The 20221-nt window shown below is 26.4% G+C and overlaps 4 protein-coding genes across 7 annotated transcripts; 2 read left to right on the top strand and 2 right to left on the bottom strand.

Moving 5' to 3' along the window:
• Positions 1–6002: 6002 nt before the first annotated feature.
• On the bottom strand, positions 6003–9425 carry LOC100645126 (CCR4-NOT transcription complex subunit 10). The gene is made up of 10 exons (XM_003396765.4): positions 8714–9425; positions 8310–8632; positions 8130–8236; positions 7890–8041; positions 7607–7806; positions 7194–7485; positions 6764–7111; positions 6550–6659; positions 6362–6440; positions 6003–6292 (listed from the first exon to the last, which is right to left on the bottom strand). The coding sequence occupies exons 1-10, from the start codon at positions 9120–9122 to the stop codon at positions 6237–6239; spliced, it is 2076 nt and encodes a 691-aa protein (XP_003396813.1). The 5' UTR covers positions 9123–9425; the 3' UTR covers positions 6003–6236.
• A 668-nt stretch (positions 9426–10093) lies between these two features.
• On the top strand, positions 10094–13921 carry LOC100651525 (zinc finger protein 90). Of its 2 annotated transcripts, none has more exons than XM_048407210.1 (5): positions 10094–10339; positions 10426–10628; positions 10770–11895; positions 11962–12527; positions 12619–13921. In XM_048407210.1, exons 2-5 carry the CDS (start codon positions 10569–10571, stop codon positions 13216–13218), a joined length of 2352 nt encoding a protein of 783 aa, XP_048263167.1. In that variant the 5' UTR covers positions 10094–10339; positions 10426–10568; the 3' UTR covers positions 13219–13921. The 2 variants fall into 2 exon arrangements, with proteins under 2 accessions (XP_048263167.1, XP_048263166.1); XM_048407209.1 differs by having other exon boundaries at positions 10100–10372; positions 10482–10628.
• LOC100644443 (peptidyl-prolyl cis-trans isomerase FKBP8) lies at positions 13910–17088 on the bottom strand. Its single transcript, XM_012310554.3, has 5 exons — positions 16826–17088; positions 16110–16418; positions 15694–15893; positions 15324–15625; positions 13910–15242 (listed from the first exon to the last, which is right to left on the bottom strand). Exons 1-5 carry the CDS (start codon positions 16853–16855, stop codon positions 14935–14937), a joined length of 1149 nt encoding a protein of 382 aa, XP_012165944.3. The 5' UTR covers positions 16856–17088; the 3' UTR covers positions 13910–14934.
• LOC100644681 (peptidyl-prolyl cis-trans isomerase 5) lies at positions 17023–19358 on the top strand. Of its 3 annotated transcripts, none has more exons than XM_048407212.1 (5): positions 17023–17111; positions 17728–18010; positions 18394–18601; positions 18796–18980; positions 19055–19358. In XM_048407212.1, exons 2-5 carry the CDS (start codon positions 17918–17920, stop codon positions 19187–19189), a joined length of 621 nt encoding a protein of 206 aa, XP_048263169.1. In that variant the 5' UTR covers positions 17023–17111; positions 17728–17917; the 3' UTR covers positions 19190–19358. The 3 variants fall into 3 exon arrangements, with proteins under 3 accessions (XP_048263169.1, XP_003396809.1, XP_048263168.1); XM_003396761.4 differs by lacking the exon at positions 17023–17111 and adding an exon at positions 17412–17520; XM_048407211.1 differs by lacking the exon at positions 17023–17111 and adding an exon at positions 17445–17546.
• Positions 19359–20221: the final 863 nt, after the last annotated feature.

Here is a 20221-nt window from a genome sequence, read left to right as displayed (position 1 = left end):
ATTTTATTAGCTTAGTTCTTTATTTTAAATGACAATTTAAGGATAATTTAGTATGATAATTTAATATTTAGTATTTGATGTCTAACATTTAGAGGGAATCTTCCAATGTATTTAATTCTGTGGTAAATTTATTTTACACAAATATGAGTCTGTTAATGGTTCTTGTGTCGATGTTTTACAAGACCAGAGGTGTAAAACGATTGATTTTAAAATTATGAAAAATGTGATTAAGGGATAATTACAGAGAAAATATTATCATATCAATAATTTATCGTAGTAGGATTCAACGTATTATTAAGACATTTATTGTCTATCCAAAATTATATGTATCGATGTTAACATTTATAACAATGAAAAAATACAAAAATAAATTTATTTCATGACAATTTATACATATCTGTAATAATAATCAAATTGATGTCGATGAATCATCGGAATCTGATTAATAGTTCGAGTCAGTTATGAATACATACATATGTAATCGCGGCAATCATGTAACTTTTCTTATACCTACTGTGGCTCATAATTATATTATAATCTAGAATCATAATTGATAAATTTCTGTAACAACAAAATAATTATGCAATTACGATAAAATAGAAAGCAAGTAATTCTTAAAACAAATTCTTTTAATCTAACGTTCGTTTTTTCAAGAAGCAAAAGGAACGGGCCGAGGATGTGAATACCATCGCGAAAAAAGAAATTGGATTAAGATTTACGTAAAAGTATTTAGAGCTACACTATATAACCCTCTTAGGTATGGCTTCGTATATTGCGTAAGTTGTCGGTCCGAACCTTTCAGAGTGTAGATTGTTCAAGCAGCGCTCATTCTTTCAGATCGTTGTTGGTTAGCTCATATACATATACACGATAATGATTACACGTTCGCTATCTTTTGTGAGATTATAAGACAAGTATAATTACGTGTTGTACAACCGTTTGTCACGTTCTATTAGCGATGATAATATTCTTTATTAGATTTTCAACTAATACTCATCTTGTTTGCTATTGCGTGTAATTTTTCTGTAAAATTAAGTAATCTACTAATTGCTCCTAAATCTTTATTTAGCACTGGCTTCTGTAAGCTCTCTATGATCTTCTATCAAAATCACATGCAGTTTTTCCATCGTATTATTAATGAAATTCTGAGATATCATTTTCAAACTTAATAAATTGTACAGCAATTCCTAATTATCCAATTAGGACATTGGGATTCTATGATTAATCTCATCCGAATTCACCGTATGAGCGGATGTATTTAGTATCCAATGTGTGCTTCGTGTATTCAACCCTGAGGGGATATTTCAAAAGAGAACCTTTTAAAAGTCTAGTAACATAAGTAGAATGCAGAGACCCAGCGGGAACAATATTTTTAACGACGAGATATGCATATTACGGTGAAAATAGTACAATGTTCTTATTCATCGTCAGATTTCCCTCTACACGCATACGCTGGTTCTTCCGTTGTACAAATACAATTATTATTTATGTTCTGATATTTATAAATGTTCAATCACGTATATATTAACATTTTTACATCGCTAGGATACGATAAATTAAAATAAGTACATTTTGTATCGATCTAAATATGATCATAAAATTAATAGACGTAATTTTACATACTCCGTGCATTGAAATTGATAATTAATCTCTGAAACTTGGTTATTACTCATTCTACATAATGATAGATGAAAGTAAAACGATATTTCCTGGCTGTTTCGACCAATCGTACCTGGAAATATTCGCCCAGGGATATTCGTCAAACGTTCTATCGCCTAAGGCCACTATAGTGAATGAATGGCATGAATAATAATAGCCTTAAAGTATTATGTCATATATTATTATATGAAATAACTTCACGTAACAATATCATTATTTGTTACTTTAGAAATAAATTATCATTGTTGATAAGATACAGCCACGTTACAGGAATATAATATATATCGGTACAAAACAACAAATAGAAACTATGTACAAAATAAAATTGCTAAAATCTCGGTTATCTGTTATTCAATATTAATTACGCAATTGATTATAAGGAAAGAACATAATATATGTATAAATCATATTTTTATCTTTTTGTCATAGGAAGGCAATTTAAAAATAGTAAAGAAACTTTACATGCATATTTGATATAGAATACCAACTTCAAAATAAATAAGGCAGTCTCTATTTGGTTTTTCCATTAAACGTAGTTTTCCTATCCTCTTGAACATTTCAAAAATCGTCTATCGATCGTATCGAAAATTGCGAATTTATTAGCTGCGAACTTTTTATTTTTTTCCAATTCCGCGTATTGTCGCCCTCTTCGAGCGTCATCGAACGTCATTGAAATAAAAAAATCCTGAAAGTAACGCTTAATTCTAAAACATATCGTTTATAAAATAATTATTCAACAAATAAGTAACGAATACAGAATATAGAATGAAAAATCTGAACGGGAACAGGAATTTTGCCCGTCATTATTTAATGAATTTTTCGATTACCATGACAACGTTCCTTTTACAATTGTCAGCGAATGTCGCGTTGCAGATTAATTGTCTGTAATTATTTTGTTGTTTCGAGAGAAACCAGGACGCGAACATTTATAATCGCCGACCTACTGAAGCCTGGAGGAAGGATCTTAGATACGAGAACGATCTTTTCTCTCTTACGTATGTCCTTGCTGATCTCGGTAATTTAAAAATTTTGAACAATTCAGCAAGGTCCGTTCTTGCTCGCAAACTCTCAAATTCACGGGACGGTGCCAAGATCTCGTATTTCATGAAAATGTGTCACTCATTGACCTAAGAATTATTAATCATTATTTGGACGACATGCTGATTTTACTGATTAAAAAGTGGTATGTAACCACTTTCTGTCATGTTGTTCGTAAAATATACAAAATATCATACTTTCGACACATTCGTCATTTATTATAGTTAGTATAACAGATAGTACGTCTAACGAATGATTTATACGTTGATTACGTAATAAGACAAGGTACATAAAAGAAGTAACACGCGTTAATGAGAATTAATACATTAGTATTTAATAATATGTTTAAAAGGAATTGAGGCATTTTGTGAAATTTTGAATAAATGCTTAGTTAAATGAAATTATACAATAAAAAAAGACAATAAATTGCTTCGTGAACTAGACGTATCGTTCGACGTATATAGTATATATACAATGTAATCGAATAAATAAAATCCAATGAAAGATGAAAAGATAGAGGTGGAAGCCAGATAAAAAATTAAACCAAGTTTCTATTAGATTTTATACCTTCTTCAAACATCCAATATTCCACCATTAGTTCTGTCTAAGATACTTGACTATTTGAATTACAAATAAATTCGAATGCTTAAAGTAATAAAATAATTGTACATTTAAGAAGTATAAGTCTGGTAAATATCAAGATAATACCTAGAATTTGCTATCTTCTTAGAAACATCTCATTTTTATTCACCGATTACTTAATACCTCGGCTTGCTTTTACGTGTCATCTTTCTTTACCAGCCTGCGATATATAAAAGATATATTTTAAAGATCAAGTGAAGTAAAAAATGTAATAGGATATCGTGCGTCTTCATCGTTCTTAGCCTTTAAGGTATTCGACGTAAAAGAATGTTGATGAAAATTTCAGTATAGATAGCCTTGTTCACGTGATACCCATTTTCCTTTTATCAATGCGTTTGCTGTTATTCATTACTACTAAGAAATCACGTTGATTAAAATAATTCCAATAACTGATACAACTTTCTTATTCTCAGTATACATCTTATTATTCATAAGTTATTCGGAAATTCGTAAGTTACGTAATCAAGTATCTAAATAATTATAGAATTAATCCTAAAAACATGGAATCGTTATATTATTAATTTGGTAGACCTATTTTTCACCAACGTTTCGTGCAGTTAAACGTCATAGCAAGTGAGTCGTTTATTTCGTAACTTCAGATCTAAATTAAGATACAAAGTAAACGAATCTTAATCAATGTGTGTCATCAACTTATTTTTACACGTTCTTAGTTAAAAAGGGTCGATCATCTTTTAAACTATCGCTATTTGTCTAAATAAAGAATGTTAATTTTTGTTAACTTGTAAACTTAGGTATTAGCTCGCAGGAAAGTACAGATAGATGCAAAATAATTATATACCTACTAATATGACTTATGATTATAATATTAAGAACTTTGCTTTAGCACTAGTTAAGGATATGATGATTCTTTTACAATTAAAAAAATGTTTATTACATTAATTAAAGTACTAAGCAAAAACTAAGCGATCTTTAGAAATATTGTCATTGCACGGTTAGAGGAGTTACTTGCATAAAATTTTTCTAATAAGTATAGCAAGTACAAACAAGTATTAACGGAGATAGAAAAATCTGGAAAACCGCAGAAGTCGGCAGGGTACCCTACAGTTCTCCAATGTTCGCGACGATTTCCCGGCGCAGAGGGCGGCGATTCCCTGAGGCGATTCTTGGTGTTCGTCGTCTTGTTCTGTTCACTGGAGACGGGAGCAGAACTCGAACTGGGTCAGGGCAGCGCGCCAAATGGTTGGATCAATTTTATTTTAAATTTATCAAGTCCGCTTCGACTCCATGGACACGCGTGATCAGTTCAGATTTCCAGACTGTGCATACCGATTAAAATGGTATCTTGCTCGTGTAACGTGAAGAATAACCAACCACCGAATCGTTTGCTAGTTCAATCGATTCTTAGTCCTTTTTTTTTTTAATAAAAACCTTATTATTTTCTACCTATGTTTCACGATATTTCGCAAAAATATGTAATTATGCTCTTTGTTTGAAAGTTAGAACTATCAATTTTGCTAATTTTTGCTAATTTTATATCTTACAAGTTTGTTGGCTCATTTTTATACAATATAATTTTCTATTATATTTTTACAAACAAACGAGTCTTAATAACAATAAGTAATCGTGTATCGCGAATTCAAATTATAAGCGGAATGAGAAAAATATCAGCTCAATGTTACTTTAAACCGATTTACGAAAGAAAGTCGCGTAATATGTATATCGCACCTGCGACTAAGGACCTTCCGCTGTCCTTCAATCGAAGAAGCATTGAAATTTCCAGATAAACCTTTAGTGTGATTGTTCTTCAATGCGATGCAATTGAATTGTTTATTCTTCTTTCATTGTTTAAATGTGATTACTCATGGAGTTGGAGCTTCTTTGATTGAGGTCGTGTATGTATATCTTTTATCATGATCATATACATTCATATCTTTACAATTACTTTGATAATCAGTTACTACAAAAATTGTTATGAAGATATTAATATGAACATATTATAATTATGAAATCATATTGTAAATAATAAATACTTATTTAACATATTTATTATTTACAATATGATTTTATAACGCGATATGAAATTATCATTAAGTATCAAAAACTCATGTTTAAATTCGTATTATTTACTTGCAAGAAACGATTATTTTTATGTTTATTACGTATATTCAATAGGAAAAAAAGAGATAAATCACGTGGAATAACAAACAGCGGAGAACCACTGGAACTATGTGAGTCAGACAGAGTAAGGTCCAGTATAAGGCCCTGGGGTGATTCGCCTAGACGGCCATGACCATATTACAGGCCAGAGGCCCCCAATACCATCCAGTAAACTTCCAATAACAATTGGCGAAATCATTACCGGCAATTCGCTTCTCATGTTTATGGCGATAATACTGGAGTTCGTAGACAAATCTGTTCTGACAACTATGTAGAGTTATCTTTATTCTTCATTGTATATTTGAATATTATCTAGTGTATACCTTTATTATATTTATTATTTCTAGTATAAAAATGATTCTAAATAAGTTTAAAATATAAATTTTATTACAGAATAATTTTAGAAAAATATTATGAAACGATGAATTTCTAAATTATATAAATATTAATTACATAAAATAATTGATATTTAAAAAGGGATAAATCATATACTTTTTTGTATTAAGAAAATATTTTTAAAGTATTCTAATATATGTACACATTACTGTTTTCAATACAGTAAATTTTATTTTACAAACATCCTATCATTTCTTTACCACACAAACTATTCATTATACTTATGGGAATAAAGCTAATTCATATTTTACATATAAAGGGTACAAAAATTTTACAAATTTTATTAATTATTTACGACGTACTTGAGAAATCCGTGATTTTTTAAGGTATACATTTATTTACAGCTATAGAAAGAAAACTTTACATAAATATAAAATTTACCGTCAACGATACTGTGGACAATGTTGTTTTATTATTGATCTTGAAATATCTGCATGACCTATTGCATAAAAAAATCGTTAATTATATTTTGCGTGATATTATTTATAACCAAAAATACTATTATTACCTAATTGCAATTCTATATATAAAGCTAGCATTATTACATGTATAGGAACATCACAGTCTGGACCCTTTGACATCCAAACCTAAAACATTTATTAGAAGCATCGATTAATAGGTATATATTATTAAGGTAATTCATTTATAAATTTGTAAGAAATGTACACACATAAATGGCATAAGTTTTTTAATTACCTGTTTTAAAATTTCTCCAGACTTATCGAGTTCACCACGGATTGCGTAAGCTACGGCTAAGTTATAACGAAGTACAGCAATACCCGTAGGAACTGTCGTCGGATACCACACTATAAAATTAGTAATTATTTTATGTAGTAACCGTTTATACATAAAATTATGATAATAACTAATAATTTCATAAAAGAATTAAATGATTTAAATAAATTCTCACTTTTTATTGGTTTTGAAATAACCTCATCTGATTTTTCTTTATCTTTATCTTGAGTTTCAGGAATAAGTACAGAAGTACTTAAATCTTGAATATTTTCCGGTTTCAGATATTCAATGGCATCACTAATTTTGTCCATAAATATCAAACTTTCTGCTGCATAAAGATTTCCTAACATTCTATATGCACCAGGTAATTTATTAGTATTTAGTAATGCTTTAGCATGTTCAAGTGCAATAACATAATCACCAAGACATAAGCATACATAAGCACTTGCAGCCAGAACGCTAATTTTTAAATTTAACGTTTCAACGGTAGTAGTTGGAGACATTACAGTTGAATGTTGAGCGCCTAAAATATTTTTGATACAAATATATATAGCAATCAAACTTATGAATATTTACATTTTTGAATACATAGATTATTTAAATACCTAAATTATGACCGGCTGTTAATGATAAAGGTACTGTTTGTGGAGTAGCAATTGGTGTAATTGGTATATTAAGTTCATTGTTATTTGGTAATAAAAATAACGCATTCTTTAAACACAGAGAAGCGAATTCTAATGTTAATTGTGGTATAGCGGAAGGAAAACCTTCAGGATGATACTTTATATCTTTGGAAAGAGAAGAAGCTAAAATAATCTTTCTATAAATTCCAGTACCAACAACTTTTTGTACTAGATCTTTTCTTCGTTTTGGAATATTAAAATCAACTTCATTTGTCTGAAAAAATAATAAATAAAAATAGTATAATAGCAAATGAAAGAATAGAAGATATTTAGTTTCTCTTGAAATATTGTGTAACGATCTAACTAACAATCTAACATATAATATATATATTTACCGGTTTATGACAATAAATACAACACTCGGCAATTCTCAGCCATAGTTTAGGATTATTATGAAGCTTTTGTGCAGCTTCCATGAAACAATCGAAAGCAAGCGATGCATGTCCTGCATGTAAAAGTGTTACACCAAGACTATACATTAATTCATAATGTTTATTTCCACCAAGTGTACACAGTGGTCGTGAAGATAAAGGATCTATATAAAAACAACTTTCTAAAATTATTATTTCCAATATTTTTACATAAAAACACTATAGAGTAAAAGTTTATTATAATTACCATTATCTTTTACTTGTACACTTTCTAGAGCACATTTATTTTCATGTAAAGCCTTTCGTAAGTAGAAACTTGCTAAATTTGGTTTACCCATAGCAAGATATAAACATGCCATATTATTATAATATAACACAGGAGAAGATTCTCCACAAGTCCTAAAAGCCAAAAAAATTAAAACAGTAAATGTATTATAATTACAAAAAATTTTTTCCATTGTGTAATATAGTAATATAATCATCATACTTAAAATCTAAATTCTCTGATGTTACAGAATTCAATAATCTAACGGCTTTCTTGTAATTGCCTCTTAAATACTCAATATTAGCTTTCAAAAATACAGTTGATATATTCTGAAAGTAAAAGAAATTAAATACAAAATATAACACATAATACAATAACATAATTTTTAAAAATATATCTTACTACAGGTGTACCCAAAGAAACTAATGTCTTCCATTCCCTTTTACATAATTTCAATTGATGCATCATAAGGTATATTCTAGCTTTACATTTTAATAATTTTAGTTTGAATGCATCTGTAACTATATCAACTTCTCTTTTTGGTTCCTTCTGTTCTTTTATGGATTTTATTATACCTTCTTTGTCAACAGATGAAATTTTGGAATTATCTGTGGATATAAGTTGACTTTCTATGTAATTAATTAGAGATAACGCTGCATCTGGTTGTTCCGTTACTATATGTAATTCTATTAAAAGAAGGCACACTTTATGTGCCAATGATTCCTCTAAAAAAAACAATGCATATTTGTAGGATTTGATATTATTAACTTAAAAGCTATCATGAAATTTGTTATCTTATTACTTACCCATAGGTTCTATGAAAGCAAATAATCTATTCATAATTTGAATTGCAGCATTATATTGTTTTGTGTGATATAATAAAACTGCTTGATTGTATCTCATAACACACTTCTCAATATCATCTATGGTTTCAGTGGAATCAATTGTAGACATTTGCCCACATATTGCATTCAAACTTTTTCTTAATAATTCTGTTTTCTTTAAATCATTTTTGTAACATTCTACCACAACTTTATTATGCATTACTTTCAAGTCTTTGGGTCTTAAGGTTTCTAATTTGTTTAAATATGACAGACAGTTAGCATATGCTCCTTTTTGAAATTCAGATAGTGCATTTTGGGCCAGTTCACGTTCTTGTTCAGTTATAACTCCAGGACCAATATCTTTATTCTGTGTTTCAGATGTTTCACCCATTTTTATTTATAGCACAGTAATATTTATATTATATCGTAAAATCCTATACATACAATGTTTACACTTAGTGATTTAGATTAAATAATCTTTTACATCTCCACATTTGACATTTATAAAGGTTAAAATTGTAGCAAAAGATTAAAAGATATTCTTATTCTCGAATAATACTTTAAAAATAAAAATTGTTGACTATGTGCGTATGTATAGTGTTAAAACAGTCTTTAATAAAAAATAATTACTAATTTATTTTAAATAAATCTTTCTAACAACAACTTTTCATATTGACATTATTATTTTGCTGAAAGATGCCGCCACAAGTTAAAATCTCCTAGGACTTGAAACTAATTAGGTGAAATGTATTTAGCGGGAAATATAATATATATTATGATAAAATGATTATAGATATGTACTCTACCTTAAATAATTAAATCAAAACATTTAATAATAAAAAGATATAAAAACAATCAAATTATTAAATTGCTTTTATATTGGTTAATGTTTTAAATAAGCTTTTTAAGCATAAAAAGCTCTTTCTGCTTTTGAAAATATCAATTGAAGCATGCTTATTCTCGGAAAAATTTCTTATTTGTTTTAATAATAGTAATTAAAATTAATCTTTAAGTAAACCTTAATTTATAATTTTTTTTTGAATTAAAAATTGTAGTAAATTTTTTAATATATTATTTCAAGTATTTCTAAGCTTCTAATTATAATAATTAAACAACAATGTAATATATTTTTTAAATTAAATATGTTATAATATCTAATAATAATACAATAAATTTATACATAATTATATATGTATGTGCATTTATAAATTATATGTATTTTTATTACGTCTTTATACTATAAATAAAAAATATGTAAAAATTTAGTACTCCTAATTTTATTTCAATTTATTTCTATAATATTATCTTCCCTAGATTACATATAAATGCTAATAATTCGTAGCTTTGAATTAAAATATAATACATATGTATACGAAATATAATAACGCTTATACATATACAAATAAGTATGTATATATTTTTAATACACGTATATCTCATTTAATTCTTAGAGGTATAACGATTGTGTTCTAAAAAATACTACAAATAATAGATTTGTATTTAAAGATCAATGAAAATAATAGTACAATAAAAATCGTTATGTCCGATGGACCATGATTGTCAATTTAAAAAACATGGTGCATATTAAAATACTATAAACAAAAAAATGTATTTATATGTAATTATAAGTTATATAATAAGGTAAATAGATGTACTTAAACTAAAATTATTTTTTTCGTTTATAATTTTTTTAGGTTATATTTAAGTGCAATTATGTTATAAACATCATGAAATGTTTAATTAATTTTAGTTTTGGCTTAAAAACTATCCTATAGTTGTCAAATATACGAAATATCATATGTGGGACTCATTATTATTGTTTAAAATAATTTGAACAATGTCAGATATCAAACACCAACAATCAAAAATGTTATCACAACATTCAGTTGAAGATCAGGTAAAATTTCTTAAGCAAACAATATTTTATTAAAAAATAGAAATATAATTTGTAATCAGCAAATTTATTAAATAATTGTATTAAGGAAGGAATAATTAATAATGAATATAAATATAATAGATTAAACATTTTTTTTATTAGGATAATTCAATACTACAGGTAGTACAAAAATCGCCTTCAGAAATTAATGAAGTTAATGTCGTTGATTATTTACAAGACTGTGTAAATAAATTTTTAACTAAAGATTCAGGAATACATTTATCTTCTACGCCAATATGTAATTCAAACATTGAGTCACAATTGAAAAACAAAAATAATGATTATAAAAATAATATTGAATTGGATTTTATAAAAATTGAAAACATTTTTTTACAAAATATACCAAATTCTCAAAATGAATTGAGATTTAAATGCATAGAGCAAAATCATTTAAAAATGAAAAATGAATCTGCAGAATCTATAACTCATTTAGATGAAAAGAGTACTAATAGTATTAAATCAATAAAAATGAATAATGCAATTGATACAGAAGATGTAAAAAGTAACAATATCCCTATTAAAGTAAAAAAGGCTTTTGTACTTGAGAAAAATATTTTTACTCAAGTTAAAGATAAATCGTATAATTTAGAAGTTAAGAATGAAAATTTGAATGATGAAAATAATGATCCTGAAACTAAATTTATAACATCAAATAATCAGAGTAAAATTAAAATCAATAATCTAGTTATGTTAAATAAACAAGTTAAAACATGTAGTCAATGTTCAATGACATTTAGATATAAAAGACATTTAGATCGGCATCTGGAAGGTCATCAAAAAAATAATTGTTCTCACTGCAGTGCAAAATTTGCCAGGCGTAAACACCTTGATATACACTTATTTCGTTCACATGGTGAAAGAGTAACAAAATATCCACATTCTTGTGATGCATGTTCCCGTAGTTTTCCTAAACGTATTTTATTAAATCGTCATCGTGCAAAACACAACTATGAAAATGGCAAAGTTTGTTCAGATTGTGGAGAGATGTTGAAAGTAGAAGAAGATGATAAGGAACACAAAGAAAATCATTGCACACGAAAACAATTTAAATGTAAAAGATGTTTACAAACATTTAGTATTGAACAGACATATATAGCTCATATCCAAAATCATGATAATCATAAATGTCCAAAGTGTGATGTCACTTTTGCCTCCAAAAAGAAGGTGCATGAACATTACAAAATGGTGCATTCTTCAAAATTGAATCATAATAAAATATCAAATAATGGTAAGTTTTTAAAAATAGAATAAGAAAATATATATTCATAATTTATAAAAACTGACTATTTTATAGGTATTTACTTTTGTACTGACTGCAGGCATACTTTTTTAAAAAAGGATGATTATTCTCGTCATTTAGATTCTACATTACATCTTAATAAAGTAAACAGGGAAATATTCCAAAGAGACATTTTTACATGCCTAATTTGTTCTAAGAAATTAATTTCACAAAGAGCTCTCGATCAACATGTTAGACGTATACATAAAGAAGAAAAAAGATTTACATGCAATATATATGGTTGTACATTTCAGTGTGCAAGAAAATCAGATTTGGATAGACATAGACAATTACATGTAGAACAAAGAAATGTTGTATGTGAACAATGTGGTAAAACTTTTACTAGTGTTAGTATTCTTAATGATCATGTTCTCTATATACACAATAAGGAAAGACAATTTATATGTGAAGAATGTGGTAAAGCATTTAAACGAAATAGTTTATTAAAAAGACATAAATTATCTCATCAACAATATCGGCCATTTGCTTGTATGCAATGCAGTACTGCTTTCAAGAGATCCCATCATCTTTCTCGTCATATGGAAACTTGTCATAGAATTACACTTGAGAAGAAAAAGAAGGTGAATTTAACTCTACATTTATATTTTACTTTTTAAGCATTTATATAATTTAACAAAGATGCACAATTAAAATACAATAAAAATTCAACAGGTTGTAAAACTTATGAAAACAGAAGATGGTCATCTTGTTCCAGTACCAGAGAAACCAAAAAAGCTTAAACCTAAAAAATTAAAAATGAAAGCAGGATCTAATAAAATCTTATCGTCAGATGACAAATCTGTTACTTTTCAAAACATGGATATTAATAACAAATATTCTGATTCATATTTGGAAGCACACACATTGCTTAATTCTAATGACTTATGTGAAAATTCAGCATTGCCATTAGAACTTACAAATGTATTATCGAACACAGATTTTGCCCCTCAGGTTCTTTCATTAGTAGATATTAACGCAGAACAAATTGTGACTGTAGAAGTTACTACTCCAAAAACATTAATAATGAATGATCTTGTAGATCAACTTGAAATAAATTGTAATGAAATATTGAATCTAACAAATTATCAAGATTTAGAACTTGGAATTTCAAATACAGATCAAAATTTGTATGATCATATAAATTATTCCGAATTATCATTAGAAACTGCTGAAGGAACATCATTTTTTGTGGATTCGAATATTAACAAACTAGATACTTTACCAATAGAAAATTATTTGAATCAATCGTTTCCATCTTTTTTAAATTTTTAATCATATTACATAATATGTATTAATATAAAATATCTAGCTTATAAGCTAAAGAATTTTTTCTATATCTCTATCATTATTTGAATTTATAGATACAAAATTTTATTAACATGAATTATAAATATATATTAAAAGTATGTAAAACTGCCTAAAATTACTTTAAACATAATTAAAATGTTTAATAAGTGATCAACAAAAATGTGATATATTTTGTAATACTTAGATTTTATCAAAATTTATCATGCATTTAATAAGTATAGTAAGTAATGAGTATAAATAAAATTGTATAGTAATCTTTCTAGATTTTTTATTTATAGTTGTTTTTATTAATGTATATAATATATAAATGCCATGAATATGTTATTCTTTTTGCTTAAAAATATACATTTTAATGAATATAACTAATGTTTATTTTTATTATTTATTAGAGACATGGATAACTCATGCTAGTTATCATGATGAGAAAATTATAAAACAAGGTATGCACAATCTCATATACTCTTATCAAATTTGATTAATTTCAGATGAGCTCACATGAGCTCACCATAAAAACATTTTGTGACATGCCAAATCAGTTTTTTATAAGTATAAATCATTATTTCTCAAAATATGATATAACATTAGATATATTTATTTTTCCAATTTTATTAGTGCTAATTTACTTAATTAGTGCCATTCAATAAATAATACTTTGTTATATTTTGTATATCTGAGTTCTTTATTACAACAGCAAGTTTCTAAAAATAGAAAGCATTGACAAATTTTGTGACATTTCCCTACTCACTTGATTATTGCTCCATTTCACGTCATTTTAATTATTGAGTACACCAAATGGCATACTTATAGAACCATTGTTCATAGTGAAGATTCTTTCGTATGGACAACAGTTAACCATACCTAATTTACTATATTAATATAAGATAGTATATATGAAATCTAAATAATAATAGAAAAGATTGAAATAATAAAAATATATCATAAATACGTATTTAAGTGGTATTTGAATATGCCCAAAAATATTAATGCAATTAAATTGTTATTAATATAAAACACAAGTGTAAAATATATTGTACATATTCGTTTAAATCATATACACTTTTTCACATAAATGTTTGAATTTATATATCTTGTATATATTTATTTCTCACGTTATTTATATTCTTTTTAACACACCATCATTGTACATCATTGTAAAAATTGCTATAAAATAATAATAAGGAAAAGAATTCTATAGTATTTCTTACTTTATTACTGATATTAAGATAAATAAATAATTAATATGAATAAGATTATGAGAATCTTCCTCTTATTAATTACGTTCGTAAATGCAAAAAGTTCATGTTGAGTATATATGTCAATGAAGTTTACACATTTAGAATATGTATATAATTACTCACATACATATAGTTTTAACCTTTTTTAGCACCCCGTATATTGTAAATATCCAATTGAAAAGGTTAACTATATTTTTGTATGCAAATTTTTGTTGCAAAATTTACAGACATAATTTATAATACAAGATTTGAACAAAGTTTAAATAAAATTTTATTAATAGTATGATCTTTTCTTTTGATTTGTCCGTATATTATTAAAGTTATCAAATTTTTACTTGTTTTTACTTATATCTTTTAGTTTGAAGTCTATGATACTTCAGTATATATATTTATACTTATTTAGCTTAAACAATGTGTTTCATTTAAATTTTTTCCTAAATTTTTTTCACGAAACAAATCTATATAAAAATACGCTTAAGATTGCTGCAGTTGCTCCACCAATTAAACTCCATGTAAGCTTTGATGAATTTTTACTTTTTTGTTCTTTTGTATTTTTTTGAGAATTATTGCCATTTTTATGTGCTCCTAACATTTTACGATACAGATTTTTTTCATACTGAGCATCCTTAGCATTCTTCTCTTTTAAAATAGCTAATTCCGACTGAATAGCCTTTGTTTCTGGCTCCAACTTTGCTGCTTGAAGCAATGTTTGATATGCTAATGCATGTTCTCCTTTATAATGCAAAATTTTTCCTAAAAAAAAAAGTGTAATATGCTTAATATACAAAATTTATTATTATATGTATATATAAAATGGCACGTATACAATATTACCTTTCCTAAAGAGTGCTTTTACATTTTGAGGTTGGCAACTTAGAACACTTTCTACACTTTTCAATGCTGCATCATAAGCTTGTGTTTTCATTTGTGCAGCTGCTAAGTTATTATATACTTTCATACGATCCTCCAGTAAAGCCTGTAATTCTGCATCAGTAGTAGTATCTTCAACTTCATTTTGATAAGATGTATGACTTTCTGTTGGTAACAAAAATTCTAATGCTCTCCGATAACACTGAATCGCAAGTGTTGGTTCATTACGAGTAAACCACCAATTGCCCCGTTCCCGTTTTTTATTGCTTTAAAAGAAGTAAAGATATCCAATCAATCGTAATATCAAATATCAACAATCATGAAAAATAATTACCCAATTTCTTTTCGCTGATTGACATTGAGTGTTTCTGTTTCTTCTTCTAATTCACTGGACTTCAATTCAACTGTATATAAAATAGTGGCATTTGGTGGAATATTTGGTTCTTTTCCTAGAGAACCATAAGCAAACCTTGGGTCAATCTCAATTTCAGCAACTTCATTTACGTCCATTAATGCAATTGCTAGATCTAATCCCTACAATTGAGCAAAGTAATAACAAACATTATTGATACTACTATATCAAGTAAAATTTTTTTCATTAGAAAATTAATAATAATTATGTTACTCATAATCTAATAAAACATAAGTAGCATTATAGCAGAATAATCAATATAACATTATTTCCGAAATACAATTTAAAAAATATATTTATAAAACAGAGATTTAAAAAATAAAGATATCACTCAATACCTGAATCACTTCAACATCACCTAATTGAATTTTGAGGTCTTCATATTCTTCAACCGTTGTACCATCTTTTAATTTACCAGTAATTTTTAAAGTACAAATATCAGATCTATTTGGTCGTGTTCCATTTTTCCCACTTTTTATAACTTTCTTTCTAAGCTGTCCATTTCCTAAGATATCTATCCACTCTTCAGGTGGATGTTCATTTAAAGCTGCTTTTGTCATTGGTTCATTTGGGTTTATATCAAAGTTTAATCCTTCTTTAATGAAATCAGTTTGACTTGTCCCTGGTTGAATAGATTCATCTTCCATCTTCAAAATCCACAAAGTCCAACAAATTAATCACTTGTTATAGACATAAAAAATTAATGAGTTTTTAAAAGATTTTATTTGAAACAGTAAATCTCTATAGCAATATTAAGAAATTAAAAATTCATTCTATTATAGATATAGAAATAAATTTCAATCTTAATAAAATGTTCATTAATTCTTAATTTGCAATACCAAATATGTCATATTCATTAAAAATAAGAACATTATAAATTGTAAAAAATGTTAAATGCATGTAAAAATAAACAATATAAACAATCGAAAAATGCACACTCATTCTATGAAACGAAAAAATTTTAAACAGAAATAATAATATTAACATTATTACTTCTTGTTATGTGATAACGTGATACGAGTTTAAACTGACTTTTATTTAAAAAGATACGTACCTTGTTATTTTCAAAGGTTTCAATAATCATTAGAAATGCTAAGAAATAATATTCAACTTGTGTTTATTTGCAGAACACGCGATACTGATTAACTTCACTGATTACTTGAAATGAGCACTACTAAAATATCGAATCGTATTTAATCGATAATCGAACTTTTATCGACTTTCTTAAGCCAGTTGATTACGTAAATGTATACGTATAACGAATGTATATGTATCTTTGTGTTTATTAGAAGAAACAAACGTGATTTAATTGCTTAATTCAACTAGAATAAATTTATCAAGTAAATGCTTTCGCTTTATAATTCATTCTGATACATATGTAATAACCGAAAATGAAATTAATCCCTAATTTTGATTGGTAGTAAAACTGATTATCAAGATCATATAATGCTATTACCCTGTGTTTGTTTAACAATCTAAAATTCCCTGCAATTTTATTACAACAGAAATAAATTTATATAACTGCTAAATCATAAAATCAGCTCTTTCTCTCTCTCTTTCTTTTGTGTTTAGATACTATACATACATATGTATATACTATATGTACATATATATGAGCAACAGAATAAATTAGCGAAATGTTACATAAAATATGTTTGTAATATCAAAGATCATTTTGTGTCATATCAGTGCGTAAAACTTTCAATCTCCTATATACCTTTAGATTGAGATATCTATAGATTGTAGATTGTAAGTTTTAAAATCTTATTACTGTGGTAAATAATTTTTATTTTCAACTACATTGAAACGAACATGTATTTTTATATAAGATATTCTATAATTATTGCTCAAATATTGATAACAGTTGCTAAATAAATACTAAAATCATATTATATCATATCATATCAATCTGTTTCAATCTTTTTATCAACTAATAACATATTTACCAATTCTCAGTTGTAGTTTATATTACATGTAAGGTGAATGGAACCAATCGAATGATCCCACATTTCTAACATATGCGCATGCGCATGGGATCCACGTTCGACTGTATATTGTATATGTACCACTCTGACAAAGTGCATAGTTGCTAAGAAGTCTTTATCCTGTTAATTCCCATTCAATTTTAAAATTCTTTTTATTAATAATGAAATCGCTTTTATTAGTGGGAGTCGTATTAGCGACCTTTTGTTCAAGTAGTATCGCTGACGATAAAAAAGGCCCAAAAGTTACAGATAAGGTAAATAAATGAAATGTACTAATATAAAACATCAGACTTGTTAACAAAGAATTTATTTTCGAACAAAGTAAATAAAAATAAAATTAAATAAACTAAATATGACTCATTGTTGAAAAATAGTCGCTTTTCTTATTTTCAAATTAAGAAATATACTTTCGATTTATATATATTTTGATTTATTTTTTACATTCATATGTTAGAACATTTTTAAAATTAATTTCGTAATTAGGATATACAATTTTAAATTCTTTATTTGTTTTTGTCTATGAGGTATTTCTATATAAGTATGTGCTATATACATATATAAGCAATAGTTTTTATAAGTCTATAAAATTTTAAGAAAATAATTAAATCTATAACTATACATACATATTTATACATAGGTATGGTTTGATATTAATATTGATGGTAAATATGAAGGAAGAATTGAAATTGGGCTGTTTGGAAAGACAGTTCCAAAGACTGTCAAGAATTTCATTGAATTAGCAAAAAAACCTCAAGGAGAAGGATATAAGGGTAGTAAATTTCATAGAGTCATTCGTGAATTTATGATCCAAGGAGGAGATTTTACAAAAGGAGATGGAACTGGAGGTTTGATATCATCATATTATTTATTACTAGTCTGAAAATTAATGTTTACATTTTATTTAGTATAAAATTAAGATTTAATAAATCCTTTAAATTTTATTAAATAAAATGACACATAGCTCAAGGTTTGTATAATATTTAAAATATTGGACAATTATTAATAATTAGATTTAGTTTTATTTAATTTTTTGTATTAGGTCGCAGTATTTATGGAGCTCGTTTTGAAGATGAAAACTTCAAATTGAAACATTATGGTGCTGGATGGTTGTCTATGGCAAATGCTGGAAAAGATACCAATGGATCACAGTTCTTTATTACTGTGAAACAAACTCCTTGGCTTGATGGTAGACATGTTGTATTTGGCAAAATAATTAAGGGAATGGTATGTCATTTTCTTTACATAATCTGTTGGATTACATAACTTATTAAGTACCTATTATGAAAATAATTTTACAGGACGTAGTAAGAAAAATTGAAAATGTAAACACTGATACTCGAGATAGACCAACAAAAGATGTTGTAATTGCTGATTGTGGTGCAGAAGTAGTAGCACAACCTTTCAGTGTATCAAAGGAAAGTGCTACTGATTAAACATATTCTTATTTTTATGATGATGGAAACTAACCATTTATGGCTCTTATGTATTAAAAGAATAAGCTTATTTAGTTTAATATGTTCATAACTTCATATACACTAAAAATTCATAAAATGTAATATTTACTAACTTTGTATAAAAATCATTTAGATATTATTTACATAATTGCTCAAAAAATTATTCACAAACCTTATTGTAATATATTTATCTAAAATACATTTTAACAATTATGATCAATCGTTAAAAAAATAAGTAAAATAAGAATTTGTTCTTAACAATTTTAAATCATAGAACATTCAAAGTGAAATGCATGTTTATAAGTAGAAATTTCTTAAACAAGTAGAGTTGAAAAATCACAAAATCGTATGAAACCATCTTGTAATCCATTATCTTATTCCAATTTTTATAAAATTATATACATACATATGCTAAAATGCGCAATAAATTTTATATACTTATAATTACATTTTTTCAAATAAATAGATATATCTACTTTAGTGATGTATTTTATTCGTTTTCCGTTCATGCTTATTTTTATTCAATACAAATATAAATAACATAGTACAATTGAATACAGCAAAATTATGTGAAATATAAATTGTATATATTATAAATCTACATATATATGCATAGGTATGCTTTTTTAATTCAATGCAGTAAATATATATGTAGTATGATATAGTACAAACAGGTATGAACAATATTAAGCCTTTCACTTCAAAGTTCATGACATTCTCATAAGTAAGAATTCTTCATTTATTTTTTACAAAATACATACTGACTACGTAAATGAAAGTTAGTTAAATAATTTCTGAAGAAACTTTATTATATGTACTTATATGTACTTATATGTACATATGTTAATCATGCAATTATATATGTTAATTAATTTTTGTAACATAATGCTTCTGTATACAAGATATTAAAAAATTTGTACAATTTTAGATATAAAATATTTATATTTAGTAGTTAAATAAATTATATCAAAAAATACTAATTCATTTATATATATGTCAATGATGTCAATA

Source organism: Bombus terrestris, chromosome 7, assembly GCF_910591885.1.
Source record: "Bombus terrestris chromosome 7, iyBomTerr1.2, whole genome shotgun sequence".
NCBI classification, from domain to species: Eukaryota; Metazoa; Arthropoda; class Insecta; order Hymenoptera; family Apidae; genus Bombus; species Bombus terrestris.
This window is presented reverse-complemented; position numbering and strand designations above follow the sequence as displayed.

What these genes read in the sequence shown, in the direction of transcription:
- LOC100644443 (XM_012310554.3), bottom strand. Translation starts at nt 16,855, where the DNA reads ATGATTATTGAAACCTTTGAAAATAACAAG. An exon ending in AAACCTTTGAAAATAACAAG is followed by an intron (nt 16,419 to 16,825) that starts GTACGTATCTTT and finishes TGGATTTTGAAG; the next exon opens with ATGGAAGATGAATCTATTCA. An exon ending in AAAAGCACTCTTTAGGAAAG is followed by an intron (nt 15,243 to 15,323) that starts GTAATATTGTAT and finishes TTTTTTTTTTAG; the next exon opens with GAAAAATTTTGCATTATAAA.
- LOC100651525 (XM_048407210.1), top strand. Translation starts at nt 10,569, where the DNA reads ATGTCAGATATCAAACACCAACAATCAAAAATGTTATCACAACATTCA. An exon ending in AACATTCAGTTGAAGATCAG is followed by an intron (nt 10,629 to 10,769) that starts GTAAAATTTCTT and finishes TTTTTTTATTAG; the next exon opens with GATAATTCAATACTACAGGT. An exon ending in CACTTGAGAAGAAAAAGAAG is followed by an intron (nt 12,528 to 12,618) that starts GTGAATTTAACT and finishes AAAATTCAACAG; the next exon opens with GTTGTAAAACTTATGAAAAC.
- LOC100645126 (XM_003396765.4), bottom strand. Translation starts at nt 9,122, where the DNA reads ATGGGTGAAACATCTGAAACACAGAATAAAGATATTGGTCCTGGAGTT. An exon ending in TGCTTTCATAGAACCTATGG is followed by an intron (nt 8,633 to 8,713) that starts GTAAGTAATAAG and finishes TGTTTTTTTTAG; the next exon opens with AGGAATCATTGGCACATAAA. An exon ending in CTGGAGAAATTTTAAAACAG is followed by an intron (nt 6,441 to 6,549) that starts GTAATTAAAAAA and finishes TAAATGTTTTAG; the next exon opens with GTTTGGATGTCAAAGGGTCC.
- LOC100644681 (XM_048407212.1), top strand. Translation starts at nt 17,918, where the DNA reads ATGAAATCGCTTTTATTAGTGGGAGTCGTATTAGCGACCTTTTGTTCA. An exon ending in GCCCAAAAGTTACAGATAAG is followed by an intron (nt 18,011 to 18,393) that starts GTAAATAAATGA and finishes ATTTATACATAG; the next exon opens with GTATGGTTTGATATTAATAT. An exon ending in AAAAGGAGATGGAACTGGAG is followed by an intron (nt 18,602 to 18,795) that starts GTTTGATATCAT and finishes TTTTTGTATTAG; the next exon opens with GTCGCAGTATTTATGGAGCT.